Source organism: Sceloporus occidentalis, unplaced genomic scaffold (assembly GCF_023333645.1).
Source record: "Sceloporus occidentalis isolate IW3139 unplaced genomic scaffold, rSceOcc1.0.p SCAF_6, whole genome shotgun sequence".
NCBI lineage: Eukaryota > Metazoa > Chordata > Lepidosauria > Squamata > Phrynosomatidae > Sceloporus > Sceloporus occidentalis.
In genome coordinates this window covers 75,809,368-75,823,557 of record NW_028316986.1, presented here as the reverse complement: position 1 = coordinate 75,823,557, position 14,190 = coordinate 75,809,368, and the positions used below count along the sequence as shown (strand labels likewise).

The 14,190-nt window shown below is 40.7% G+C and overlaps 1 protein-coding gene and 1 non-coding gene across 3 annotated transcripts in view; one reads left to right on the top strand and one right to left on the bottom strand.

The window, feature by feature from the left end:
- SLC22A3 (solute carrier family 22 member 3) overlaps window positions 1-14,190 on the top strand; it is a 44,831-nt gene that overhangs the window by 16,360 nt on the left and 14,281 nt on the right. For both annotated transcript variants that reach the window (XM_089530096.1, XM_089530095.1), the window contains exons 4-7: window positions 1,937-2,105; window positions 2,946-3,063; window positions 10,064-10,161; window positions 10,252-10,466. In XM_089530096.1, coding sequence (XP_089386222.1) covers window positions 1,937-2,105; window positions 2,946-3,063; window positions 10,064-10,161; window positions 10,252-10,466 — 600 coding nt within the window. The remainder of the gene's footprint in view (window positions 1-1,936; window positions 2,106-2,945; window positions 3,064-10,063; window positions 10,162-10,251; window positions 10,467-14,190) is intronic.
- Window positions 13,192-13,293, bottom strand: LOC149310942 (U6 spliceosomal RNA). Its single transcript, XR_016281812.1, has one exon. It is a non-coding gene; the product is annotated as a U6 spliceosomal RNA (small nuclear RNA).

Here is a 14,190-nt window from a genome sequence, read left to right as displayed (position 1 = left end):
TGCAGACATACATAAACAGAGCAGTGAACAAACTGCATCAGTTTACTGACCATGGTTTATTTTAAAGACAAAAGTATTGTGTAGTTTGTGAAGTCAAAGGTTTTCACAGCTGGCATCCATAGCTTTTTTGTGGGTTTTTTGGGCAACACAGTCTGAAAAACCCACAAAAAATTGTGTAGTTTGTTTGACTTAGTAAACTGAGTTCAGAGGAAATGAGATCTGAATAGTTGTTGAAGTTGGTTGCACATAGGGATGCCATAACCCGTCTGCGCCCGTGCTTGTAACGGTTTTTGCGGTTTGGCATGGTCACAGTCTGGTTCACTCTAAATCCTGGCTTTGGGCCCAGCCATCGCGCCTAAAGGGAACACTCGTCCCCTTGAGGCTGGCTGGCCAATGGCACAGCAGCTGGGGGGGAGCTGTTTCCAGCCCCACTCTGCCATTGGCCAGCCTCAAGGAGGAGGTAGACCCTTGGAGGAGGAGGAGGAGGAGGAGTGAGACTCTGGGCCAGCCAGGGGGAGGGGAAAGCGCCCTTTCTTAGTGCATGGCGAGGAGGAGGAGGTGGGTGCCCATTTTCAAAGGTTCCCCCCCCCCCAAGTGCACTTTCTGTGTACAGTAGAGGCTCGGTGAAGAAGCATGGGACATTGGATTGGGGACAAAAGTCCCTCGCCTTGCCTCCTCCCTCCCTAGTTTCCTACTTACCTTCCCTGCAGGGTCAGGCTTCTCCCTTTGGCTTGAGGAAAATGAAGCCACCAAGGAGAGGCCTGGGGCTGTCCTCTGCAGCCGTTGAGTCCTCACCTTCCCTGCTCCCTTCCCTTCCCTTCCCTTCCCTTCCCTTCCCTTCCCTTCAAAGTGCTCCAAAAAGAGCCCTTTGGAGGAAAGGGGAGGTCTGGGAAGAGCAGGACCTCTTCCCAGACCTCCCCAGGTCTCTCCTCTCCTTTCTTGCCTCCCTTCCCTTCCCTTCAAAGAGCTCCAAAGAGCCCTTTGGAGGAAAGAGGAGGTCCAAGGAAGAGGAGAGTGGCCTCGGAGGACAGGCCTGGGCTGAGCACACAAGCCCCTCTGAGGAGCCTGCGTCCTCGGTCTAGGCTTGTCCTCTGCTGCCCAGGCTTCTCCTTTCTGGGGATTTCCTCTCCCCCGAAGGGGTTGGGGGGAAGGAAAGTGAAGCTGGAAGGGAGAGGCTTCGATCTGCTAAAAAAAAAAGTGCCCTACATTTGAAAATGTTGTCCTACATTTGTCCTGGTTTGGAGATCCTGACTTATGGCAACCCTAGTTGCACATAATATTAGAATGGCTAGAGTAGCAACTTCACTAAACCATTATCATGATGCTTTCTGAGCAGTTTCAACATTTTAAAATTGATTCTATTGTGAAGAGTGCATATGGAGGGAGAAGACAGCAAACAGAGGCACATGTATTAATCTAAGAGAATAGATTAAGTGAATAAATGAGCATGGCATTTTTTTAAAAAATAAAATTACTTATATTGGTTGCATATATGAATGGCTCTGTCAGTCATCTTTGCATTGTATTTCTCAGAATCTCATTGTTCTTGCATACTCCTACTTCTCCCTTCCTCCTCCCTTTTTTGTGCACCATAATTCAAAAATTGCAGGTTCTTAAAATATAGTTCTCCATTTCAGATTATTAGGGCCTATATTTTAGTCAAAGATTAAACATAGTTTTCTGGTAATATAATAGAATGAGTGAACTAGCAGAACATTTTACAACAATGCAAAATATACAACTCAGGCCACAGAATTATTCCATCAAACATTTGAGTTCCATTTTGTGGGGTCCACTTATTTTCAACAAAGGACAATAACATCAAAGCAAAAGCATGAATTGTGAAACACAGCAGTGACCTGCTACAACCCTTCAAGTTTTTAGCAATGAATTGCCTGCTTTTTCTCAGTATCTTGTTTTTCTTTTATTAATTCAGTGACAGAGATTGTTGGTTCAGAAGATCGGAGGATTGTTGGGATTATAATTCAGGTCTTCTTCACTCTTGGAGTTATAATTCTTCCTGGAATTGCTTATTTAATTCCAACATGGAAGGGGATTCAGCTAGCTACAACACTCCCCAACTTCCTTTTCCTGCTGTATTACTGGTAATGTTGTTGATTTCTTTTGTCATCTTTAGGATAATGAGCCTTTATTTAGTCCCATTTCAGTGGAGTTCATATTCCATATGATTAGCTTGTACAAGTCAGCAATATAAGAAATTAAACATAAACAAATCAGACCATTGCCCAGCTATTGCCTAACACTATTTGTACTGACTGAAAACAGCTTTTCAGAGTTTCAAACAGAAGTCTTTGTGAGACCTAACTGACCATTTCACAGACTTAACATTAGAATTATTTTTGGTATGTGAAGTAGATGCATTGCGTCTGAACACTGCTACAGTGCTTGCCCTCAAGACCAATTTAAAAATATTTGAAATAGATTATGGTCTGTCAGAGGACCAGTGGCCCATCCATCTACCATTTAAAATGTGGTTAAATATGAGAGAGCTAGCATGAGGCTAACTAGGGAAGCTGAGTTGATGTAAGGGAAAGAGTAAATTCAGCTAATTAGGATTTGCAGCTGATTCGGAAAGTATCATTTCCAAATATGGGACAATTCCTTCTAGAATTAACTTGCATAGCACATGGACTTGTTTACATCACCATATAACTCATGTGCATCCTTACCAGAAAAGATGAGTTCATTACATGGCTCTGTTATACTGTGATTTACTCTAAGATTGCTCATTGAATGCTTACAATGCTTGTTTGTATTGGCAAAAGAAATTTGCAGGAGGGTTAAAGAAGGAACATCTTGCCAGGAGAATTTGGAAAGCAGAACAATCTCACAGAGAGATGTTGATTAACCTTGCAGGCAATAAATCTCTTTGGTTTCTTAATACTACTAGCAGACACAACCTCATGGCCTCTGTCCTTTGGCAGGCTGATACCTGAATCTCCACGGTGGCTACTAACTCGCAAACAAGGAGAAAAGGCCCTTGAGGTTATGCAGTCCATTGCCAAAGAGAATGGGAAATGCCTTCCACCACATTTTTGTGAGGTACTGTGTATGTATGTATTTATTTTTCATTTTCAAATATTTATATATTGCATAAAACCAAAAAATTCAATGAAGTGTATATTAATACAACATAAAATATGCTGCCTACAGAAATGCACAATACACAAATTAACATACATTGTTTATGTGGTCCAAGAAATAGATGACAAGTTTGAAGTAATCAAGGAAGGTTTTAAAAATAAGAATGTTTTTTACATGCATTGAAGCAAACCAGAATTGGTTTATTTAATCAGAAATGTATATGCGGGGACACAAATGAACAGAAGAAACTAAAAGCTGCCATAGGTGGCATATATTTTGATTCCAGAATTTTTCTGGACTTTAAGAGGACTATGATACAATGCAGACCCATGAAGCAATAAAGGAACAGTATGGATGAAAGCTTTTCATTCATTTTAATGTGAGACCAACATGGGAACAAAATGAGAAATGCTCATTCTTTGTTGGGGGAAGTACTGTGTAATAAAAAAGAATCACAAACCAATACAGATTTAGCATATTGATAAAACACTGCACAGAACGAATATTGGGACAGCATAGAAAGAATCACAAAATACAGTATCAAGACTGCTCTTTCTGCAACGTTCTGTCAGTGTGCAAATACAGCTGCTGCTGCTGCCTTCTTCTCCTCCTCATTGCCATCATATCTATATCCCATAGCACTTACAACTGTTAAAACAGAAATAATTAAAAAGTCACAGCATACAGAAGTTAAAAAAAAAACAATTAAATGCAGTTAAAACCATAAGCCATTCAAAAAGCAAATTCACATGTGTTGTATCTTTGCCACAAATGAACTGAAAGAACTACCCAAGGAGCAATCTGTACAAAATTCAGAAATAAACACAGACTCACAAAGGATGCCTAATACACTGTCAGAAAAAAAAAAAAAAAAAACCAGATTGTGCAAGGACAAACTAGATATGAAATTAGTTGTGCAAATGGAATCAATGTTGATTTTTTAAAAATGTAAATAACAGTTACAGAGACCTCTAATCTTATTCATAACTGGCAGTGGTGGGGATCTTTTGCCACAATTCTAATGATAATGACTCATTTAAAGTTGCTATTAGCATTTGGATCGAAGTTTCAAAGCAGCTTCAAGGTAATGCTTTGTATTTTAATTACAACAGAAAGGGAGAGTTAAAACTTCACAGAAGCCCCTTGTGGCACGTATGTACAATTTTAAATGTACATATTAACTAAAGAGTTTATTGCACAGGAGGCACCCCATGCAAAAATGGGATTTAAAACCTGAAAAAACCTAAGAAGACACACAAAAGTGTGTTTGATTTTCAGACATATCGGGATTAATGCAACATTAAACCAGCTAGAAAGCTGATAAAACACAATTCTTTTTCTTTCAAGATTTTCCAGAAGTAAAAAGAATCGTGTTTTGTCTATTTTTTAGCTGGTTTAATGTCACATTAATGCATCTTAACAGCGACATCATTTGAAAATCAATTGCGCTTTTGCATGCTTTTCTACTTTCTGTCTGGGTTAATGTTGGGTTACCCCGGAGGTCATCTGATAATAAATCTGCTTTTGCAGTTTATTTTCACTTTAAATGTTGTTTTTGCATGGGTTCCCTCCCATGTGATAAACTCCTATGCTTATGAATGTTTCTAGTCTCTTTTTACATTTACAATTTATTTTAAAAATTGAGGTTATTTTAGTATACTCTGAAGCAGCAAATACAAAACTCAGTGTTTTCTAACATATAATTCAGAGAAAGGTAAATGAAAACATCAAAATCACCACCAAGAGATTGTGCAGTTTTCCAAATCAGTTTTGACAATAGTTCATGACAATGTTGTCTGTCCCCTTACTGTCAAAGACTGGGATTCTTTTGGTAGCAGATGCTAGCATAACTAGGCTTTACACTAGCATTTGTACTTTCCCTTCCTTGTTTAAGGAGGAATCAAATATTTCCTTAGACAACAATTTTTCCAGGCTGCATAAGAGCTGCCAGCCTGGGCTGGCTGCAGGTCTATCCTTCAACCCAAATAGTTACTGGTTGGCTGGTGCTCTATATGAGTATGCACTGCACCTCCATTTAGGTTAAATAGTATTAAAGAGAATCTCAGCCAAAGAAATATTTTTAGAAGGTCAGATTAAAAAGAGTGGGCAAGGGATTGTGTTCCTGACTGTGGGCTATCCATCTGTTCAGATTCTTCCATTTGTTTAGCAACTCAATATTTTAGAGCATTTAACTCGATAGTAGGTTTGTATTCTTTTGCTTGCACCATTCCCTATAAACATAGCCATAGCTTTTAACAGGCAGAACAGTAATTTCTTCACAGCTGCAATTGGTTAGCCTTCAGTAATATCTGTGGCTTTTCAGCTGCTTTTGGGATCTATTCCAGGGTCCTTTTGGATACACAAGTCCTGTCGTAATTGGCTCTGTGCCTAGGAGAGAGCATTGTGCTCCCGGAAGTGTGATAATGGGAGGATCAAGTGCTTTTTACGTGCTGTGCTCTCTGTGGAGTTTCTTCCCACATCCTGTAGCTTTTGTTTCAAAAATGAATCTGGGAGTTTGAGAAAAATTCTATCACATTGGAACTATGAGATAGGCAAACAGTGCCTTGCTTTAGACCTTGTAAAACTATAAATCCCAGGATTCCATAGGATGGAACTACATAAAGTGGTGTCAAACTGCATTATTTTTACAGTGTAAATGCACCCTTTTGCAGTTTCTCTGTTCGATCTGTCACAAACTATAGTTTCTCATATCATCCAAAGACTAGACCCAGACTTAATCACACTTAAAGCAAAGTCACTGAAATGAGTGGGACAAATTCATCATTACTAATTCCTATTATTATTACAGGAGCCTGGAATAGATCGCAAAAGCAGCTGAGATGCTACACATATTACTGAAGGCTAATCAGTTGCAGCTGTGAAGAAATTACTGTTCTGACTTTAAGTTCCATTAAAATAAATGAATCTTCCCAGAACTACTATTCAAAAGATGGAATGAGGCTAATAATAATAACCTACTTGACATGATTGCAGCAAGGATGACTGAATAGTTATATATGAAGTGCTTTGGATGTTCTCAAATACTGCATCAGTACTAAGTAGGGTTGCTTCCAGACTGTCATCTCCCAGCACTACCTGAGCTTTGTCCAGTGTTCAGCACTACCTCAACACCATTGACAGTTGGTAGGTTCCATGTCAGTGTGGGGCAGCAACTCTATTCCAGGTTTTCAAGGAAGTATCTAAAGTGCTAAACCATATCTCCCACATAGACCCAGCACCTGGATAACTCCTTTTACAGCATAGTCTAAAATCTGGAATAGATTCACAACTTCATGAAACCACCACTTGCCACTGATTGCTCTTTCTACTGTAAACTGTAAGAGGGACTGCAAGACAGTGTACCTATTGTATTTTGGTTGTGTATATTCCAGTGAGAGCTAGTGTGGTGGTGCAGTGCTTTGGGTGTCGGACTAAGACTCTGGGAATCCATGCTTGGCCATGGAAACCCACTGGATGATCCTGGGCAAGGTACTGTATACTCTCTCAGCCTTATAGGAAAGCTATGGCTATTAATAAATCTTGCCAAGAAAACCCCATGATAGATTTCCCTCAGGGGTGCCATAATTCAGGAATGACTTGAAGGCACACAGCAGCAACACATCCCAAGCTGCTCAGTCCATAGAGACCTGATCTTTTGGGTGTGAAGGGAATAATTCACCTGAGTGCCTCAATTTTTTTAAAAAAAACTCTTTATCTAATAATGTGTAATGATACTGTAGCGGGTGACCCCAAACCCACGAACCCAAAGGCCCATGGCCTGCCAGAGGACAAGCAGAGTCAAGGAGACCGAACTGGCTAGAATAAAAACGCTTTATTCTCTGCGCAGGGCAGCAGCACACCAAAGTAGGTGTCACCAAGGCTGCAGCACTGATGGCTTCTTGCCACCCCTCTTTTATGCCCTTCGCAGAGGGCTGTTTTCTAAACAACAAGCGATTGGTTGCGTTCACTGTTCACTCAATGGTCCTGTATTTTCTTCTTGGCATTACATCTGCTTGGAGCCTGGAATGTACAGAGATAGCTAGCTACTGCAAAAGAGATACTTAGCTGAGCTAGGCTCTTCAAGGCCACTGGTTAAACACAGGCCATTGTATTCAGAGTTCTCTACAGAAAGGAGGGGGTGATAAGTGAGTACGTGCCGCAGTAAAAAAAGGGTAGGGGGCCATTTGCCCATCTGCACTTTACTCTGTAGCTCATTCTATGAGTCTACTGTAACCACTGATTCTTTTGCAAAGCCATGTACAGAAGCAGAAAGCATTATTATGTCCCTCTCATTACATCTTTTAATTTTCAGCTTTGTCTAAGTACGTCAATGTTTAAATGTAGACTTTAAAAAAAACCCTCTATAAATCTACCTAAACACACACACAGGAGTTTATCAGACTCAAGTTTTGGACCCTGCAATTGCGCTAAGGAAGTGTAAAGAACGTTGCAAAATGACTGTTTCACGCGATGTCTAATTACATTGCTTGCTTTTCCGTCATCCCCCCGTAACGTTATGTTTGTGCTACAATTGCGCGAAAGTTGCGATTTGCGTGATGCAAAACCTTGCATTGCGGAACTGTTTACTACACCAGCATCTTCCCTTTGCCTTTTGCATTTCGCATCAACATATTCGCGCATGCTCCTTGGAGGTTTTGGTGGCATCCTGACCTTTGTGCTTCCGGGGGGAAGAGGGGAAAGGGGAGAAGCCCCTTCCAGTTTCCTGTTTGCAGCCTCCTAGGTGTCCATGCAGGAAAGAGGAATGGGGCTGGGATGGATGACCCCTAGGGGACCCTTTCATTTGCAGCCTCCTAGGTGTCCATGCAGGAAAGAGGAATGGGGCTGGGATGGATAACCCCTAGGGTTACCAGTCGTTTACAGCCTCCTAGGTGTCCATGCAGGACCAAGCAATGGTGCTTGGATAGATGACCCTTAGGGGCCCCTTTCCTTTGCAGCCTCCTAGGTGTCCATGCAGGACAGAGGAATGGGGCTGGGATGGATGACCCCTAGGGGCCCCTACATTAGGGGCCCTTTGAATCCGAAGCCTCCGCGGAGTTTATGCGGGGCTGGAAGGGATGACCCCTGGGGGTTCCTTACATTGGAAGCCTCCTAGGTGTTCATGCAAGACAAGGCACCCCCCCTCCAAGGGGTTGTCCTGAAAAAGGAAGGCCATCGGAAGGGAATGGGGTCAAAAAGCAGCCCAGCATCATGGGAACTTTGCAATCAGTAACTTTAGCGTTGCGTTGCACTGCTACCTACCATACCAAACCATTTCGCAACATATTTCGCAAGGATAATGGGAGACCTGGCCAGGCTTCCCTTTTTGCCTGCAATGCCCAAAAAGGGGAGGAATGATGCTTAAACTACGGGAGCGTTGCGCAACGGACTCCCATAGAAATGAATGGCGTCTGGAAGGACGTCGCGCTTTCATGTTATTGCGCAACATTGGTGATGCTAACATTGCGCGATAGGCAGGAAAAATCGCCAAAAACTCGCGTCTGTTAAACTCCACACACACACACGGAAATTAATTAGTTTTCTAATTAAACATTGTGTTGTTTAGTTTAATTTCAATTCAGAATTGGCTTGTATGTTAGGGCTTACCGGGTAACATCCTCCAAGCTATAACCCTGACCTTCCTAGGCCAGTATGGATATAAGAAGATACTATAATTCAGCATCATTCCAGGAATGCCCTCCTCTGCTCTGTGTGTGTGTGTGTGTATATATGATACTGTGCACATGATCTCTTTGCTTTTGTGCAGAAGGTCCCAGCTGTCATGCGGATAGGGCAGTTGTGAGCCAAGATACTGCCATTAGCAGGGAAGGGCCTGTTACTACTATGTTTGTCCCCATCCCCTAAGATCCACTAAAACGGCTCTGATCAGGAGTGCATTGAGTTACGTGTATGGGATGGTCAAAACCAAACACTTTCCCTCCAGTTTAGAACTTAGTATGATAGCACCCAGCCTGCCTAAATCTGTAAGTAAGGGGGCCAGGGAACAAATAACACATAGGTGGCTCGGTGTCATTGACCCCCTCCCCATACTCCAATGGTCCTGGTGGATATCTGCCACCACACGTGCCATTATGCACATATTTGAATATTTTCGTTTAAAACGTGTAAAAATGATAAGCATTACAGTACAATCTCCATATCCATGGGTCTGGTAACCACAGTTTCACACACCTGTGACCTGAAACAAAGGTCTCCCTAGGTATTGGAGGGCCTCCAGTGCTGCTCTATGGTCAGCTTTGACCAGAAATATAGCACTTGCCATTATTCACAATTTTTGCTAACCACAGTAAGTCTGTGAACGTATAACACATGGATACAGGAATTGTACTACTTTGGCTGTTCTACAGAGCACATCTTTAAAAGACACATGATTAGGATCTACATTGGAACCCACCCACCCACCCAAGAACTTCTATTTGTGGGGATTAAATCAGCACATATTGATGAATTGTAGCTTCAAATCAAGAAAGTATTTAGTCACAGACACCTCTTCTATTCAGCAGCAGTATTCAAGTGCAACAGTAAATATTGTTACCTACTGTAAATTGCCCCTCCATTAATCTGTATGAGTTGATTTGTTAGAATACCTAATGATTAACCACATACAATATAAAACAGAAAATCATGGTCATCTTTATCTTTATCTTCATCCTCATCTTCATCCTCATCATATCTTTTCTGTAGAATCGCTGTTTGGGTAACTTGGAACATTAAACCAAATACAGGATAAATAAAAATATACAAAATATTATAATTTAAATGTAGTTAAACTATCAGTAAAATTAAAACCAATTTAAAATAGACATTGAAAAAATCACCTCACTTGTCATCAATCTGTATTAATATTTTTCACTTTTATGATACTATTATTTGCACACATTTCTTTACTGCATGTTTACTTGGACATACATTTTTACTGATCTCTGCTCCCCTTACTTAGATTACAGTCTCTGATAAAGAAGCTGATAATCCTTCTCTGCTTGATCTGGTTAAGACACCACAGATGAGAAAAATCACTCTAATCCTAATGTATGCCTGGTAAGTTCCAATGGCATTATCTCTGTGGCTTTCTTGTTCGGACTTTTTTGAAATTTTTGCACCTTCTTGTTTTCTCTTGCTTTTTTGAAGGTTCACAAGTGCAGTAGTTTATCAAGGCCTTGTCTTGCGCCTAGGGATCATAAAAGGAAATCTCTATCTGGAATTCTTCATCTCAGCAGTGATGGAACTGCCTGCAGCTTTTTTAATTTTATTGACAATTGACCGCATTGGGCGACGTCCCCTCTTTGTTTCAAGTGCAATAGTGGCCGGTGTTGCATGCTTAATTACTGCATTCATACCTAAAGGTAATCTCCCCACTTTCACAGCTATTTGTTTATATGAATGTTAACCCATCTTTTCAAGGCGGAACAATTAAATATATAAATATTTTTAAAATAGGTAAATTATCCCCAAATAACCTTGGAAACCTGAAGAAATAACATCTTGCATTAATTCCTGAAAATAATGGCAGACCCAAGAAGTAGTGAGTTCACCAGTTGGAAACTGCCACTAGCCACATGCTTCATGTTTCTTATTTGATGAGTAGGAATCTCAAGAGCAGATCCTCAAATGACTATACTGTAGTACTGCAATGCATCGTAACATAGACCCACTGACCACCGAGCCTGACAAAACTGTTACATCCATCTTCTCTGGATCAGATTCCACTGTCTCATCTGAACCCCTTGCCTTGGCATTAGTTAAGGTGAAAAGCTGTTATCATTAATCTCCCATCACCACTTTGTCAGCACCCTACAATGAGTGAATGTGTGACTTGACAGCACCTGTCAGGTGGTTCTGTATTTACATAGGCCTGTTACAGAAAGCCAAAATAAAGCTGCTTCGAGTCACAGTGGAGGTATGGTGTTTCAATGATGCATGCGTCCTAAGAGTCCAGAAGCCACACCAAAGCCATGCTCCAGTCCTTAGGGCTGGAGCGTGGCTTTGGTGCGACTTCTGGACTCTTAGGACGCATGCATAGTTGAAACACCATACTTCCACTGTGACTCGAAGCAGCTTTATTTTGGCTGTCTGTAACAGGCCATAATCACTGACGGGTCAGCTGAAGTCAATGGAGTACAAAACATACTTTTGAATTCATAAGTGAACTTTTTTGACCTGTATTTTGGCACTGAGTAGTAAACTAAGGCAAGATCAATGTCAGCTGCAGACCACAAAAGTAAAAAACAATCAACGCATAACCAAAACAATTATTTCTCTAGGCTATGACTCCAGTGTGACTGCTCACATGGTTGAAAGATGTTACAGGATGGGAACTGCTAAGAAAGAGAGTGAAAATAATTCACAGAACAATATTAATTAACAATGAGTTTGGCCCAAGGTCTGCCTTCTATGGAGGGAAGGGCTTAGCTCAGTGAAGCTGATTCTGCCCCATTTGAGGGGACCCTCTAAATACCCCTGTATGCAGCAGGGTTACCTGGTCTTTTATTTAGTGTCTTCAGGGGGTTGGAGGGGCTTTCATGCAGCAAAGTGAGTAGAGAATTCTGCTTCTACTAGACCAGATGCACTGTTCTGTTATCTGTTACCAAACTCCTATGTTTGCATCTGAATGGATTCAAAACAAATGGACTCAGTCAGATTCATTGTTATTTCAAAGTGAAAACCATTATCCTTTCTGGGGACAGATTGGCTAGATAGGAAGATGTAAAATTTGAATACATGTGGTACACTACATTTACCTTCCAGATCAATAACCATGTTAGTTTTGAGGCACCTCAGACAAATCTATTTATTGTGTCATAAACATTCGTAGACCAGTCTACTACAACAGACGCATAAAGTGTTCACTTGCCAGGAATATAAACATTAAGATCAGAGGAACTGGAGTGCGAAAAATACTGACAATGATAATTACCTTTATAATTGTCATTCACCAAACAACAATAGGGTGAGAAGATAGTCTTTTACTGATGGCCCACTTAATTATTGTAGTGTGATAAAAGGCCATTCAGACCAAAGGAAAATGAGTTTGAGTAAAATTTTGACCACCTGTTTCATGTTGAAATCTCTCTTTGAATTTCCTATGTTCAAGAATGGTCACTTTGAGGTCAATGATAGAGTGTGCTGGAATGCTGAAAGTTATCTTTGATGGTTATTGAATGTAGAAATTTAAACAGAGGATAGTCTTTTGTCCTATGTAAAACGTACTTGTGCACTGTTGGCAATTATTGGCAACTGATGGTATATATCACAGTAGTAGATGTACGAGTGTGCTAAGCTCTTAAAATTGTGGGTGAAATGACATCTGGCAATGACTGAGTATCCAGTTCCACTCTTTCTTTCTCTCTGTTATGTGGACTATTTTTGCTGGTAAATAGCTCTTTGAGACTTGGCAGCATTCTGTAAGAAACTCCAAGTCAATAATTTAAGGCCTGTAAGAGGGAAATATCATTGTCTAAGATGGTCTGATATGTATGAGTGGTTTTAGCTGAAAACTGTAGATGACAAGAAATTGTGTTTTGTTATTTTCTCTTCTGGGTCTCTCCTGTAGTCAGTTTCTCCTGGGTACCCATCTAGCCCTCTTCTCTTTTTTCATTTCCTCCTGCTAATGAGCCTGAACAAATTCAGTTTTATTATAGATTTTGGTGGTAGACAATAGATTTTTGTGGCATGTTCTAGGTGAAAACTGGACATCTGCAAGTTTTATAGCAGTTAGAAAAGAGCCAGTGTGGTGTAGTGGTTTGAGCATTCAACTATGACTCTGGAGACCAGGGTTCCAATCCCAGCTTGGCCATGTAAACCCACTGGGTGACTTTGAGCAAGTCTCATGCTCTCAGCCTCAGGGGATAGCAATGGCAATTGACCTCTGAAGAAATGTGCCAAGAAAATCCCATGATAGGATTGCCTTGGGTCTCCATAAGTCAGAAATGACTTGAAGGCACACAACAACAACAATAAGGTTTTTCATATAAGATAGTGCTCTTTTTTTTTTTTTTTTGGTCAATTATGCAGTTGTACATAGTGACCAGAATATGAATTTGTTGCATGGATTCATTTAGGTTTAGGTTGATCAAAGCAGCAAAGTTAATGACATTTTTGTTTTGCGCAGGGGCCATGCTAATCTTCTCTGTATCGTTCTAATTTTAGTATGTGTGCTGCCGAAGCGAGCACAACATTTTTGTTTTGCTTTGTTTTGTTTACATGCCACCCCTTTCTCAGAATGGGACCCAAGGAGATTCACAGAAGGAAATCAACCAAAATCCATCAGTTAACCTGAATAAGCAATTAAAACAGTAACAACAATAACAATATAAAAATTATTTAAAAACATACAAATTAAAAAATATAAATAAAACACACCCTAGTAACCAAGCCTCCCTGGCACAGTTACATATTAAAAATCTGCTAGTGAAAGAGAAGCAGAGAGAGAGCCAACCTAGCCTCCTAGAGAAGGAGGTTCTACAGGGTGGAAGAAGCCATAGAGAAGACTGTCACTCATGTCCTCACCAAGCAAGCCTGTGGTGGTGGTGGTGGGACTAAGGGAAAGCCTTTCCCTGAAGGTCTGAGAGTTGTTGTAGGTTTGTATGGGGAGACATGGTCTTAGAAATAGTCTGGACCTAAACCATATACGTCTTTATAGGTCATGGCCAATACTTTGAATTGTGAACAGAAATGAACCAGTAGTCAATGAAATTGTTTCAACAAGGGGGTTATATGCTGGCCCAGGACATCATTCTGGCTGATTCATTTTGAACGCACTGAAGTTTTCAAACAGTTTCCAAAGGCAGCCCCACGTAGAGTGCCTTACTCTAGGTTCTGGTGGAATTTCACCATGACTTGCGATCCATGAATAAAGATAATAAAGATGCTTGTATATCACAGGTAGTGAAATGGCTTTTCCTGCTGAATATCACTTTAGAAAAGATAAAATATCTATATTTTTTTTTTTGCTTGGCATTGCTAGGAATCCTCCTCTGAATGAGCTGCAAGAAAAGCTTCTTAGGAGGTACATGGTATATTGTACGCTGTGGTGCCTTTTGTAATCTATAAGGGCTGTGGTGATTTTTT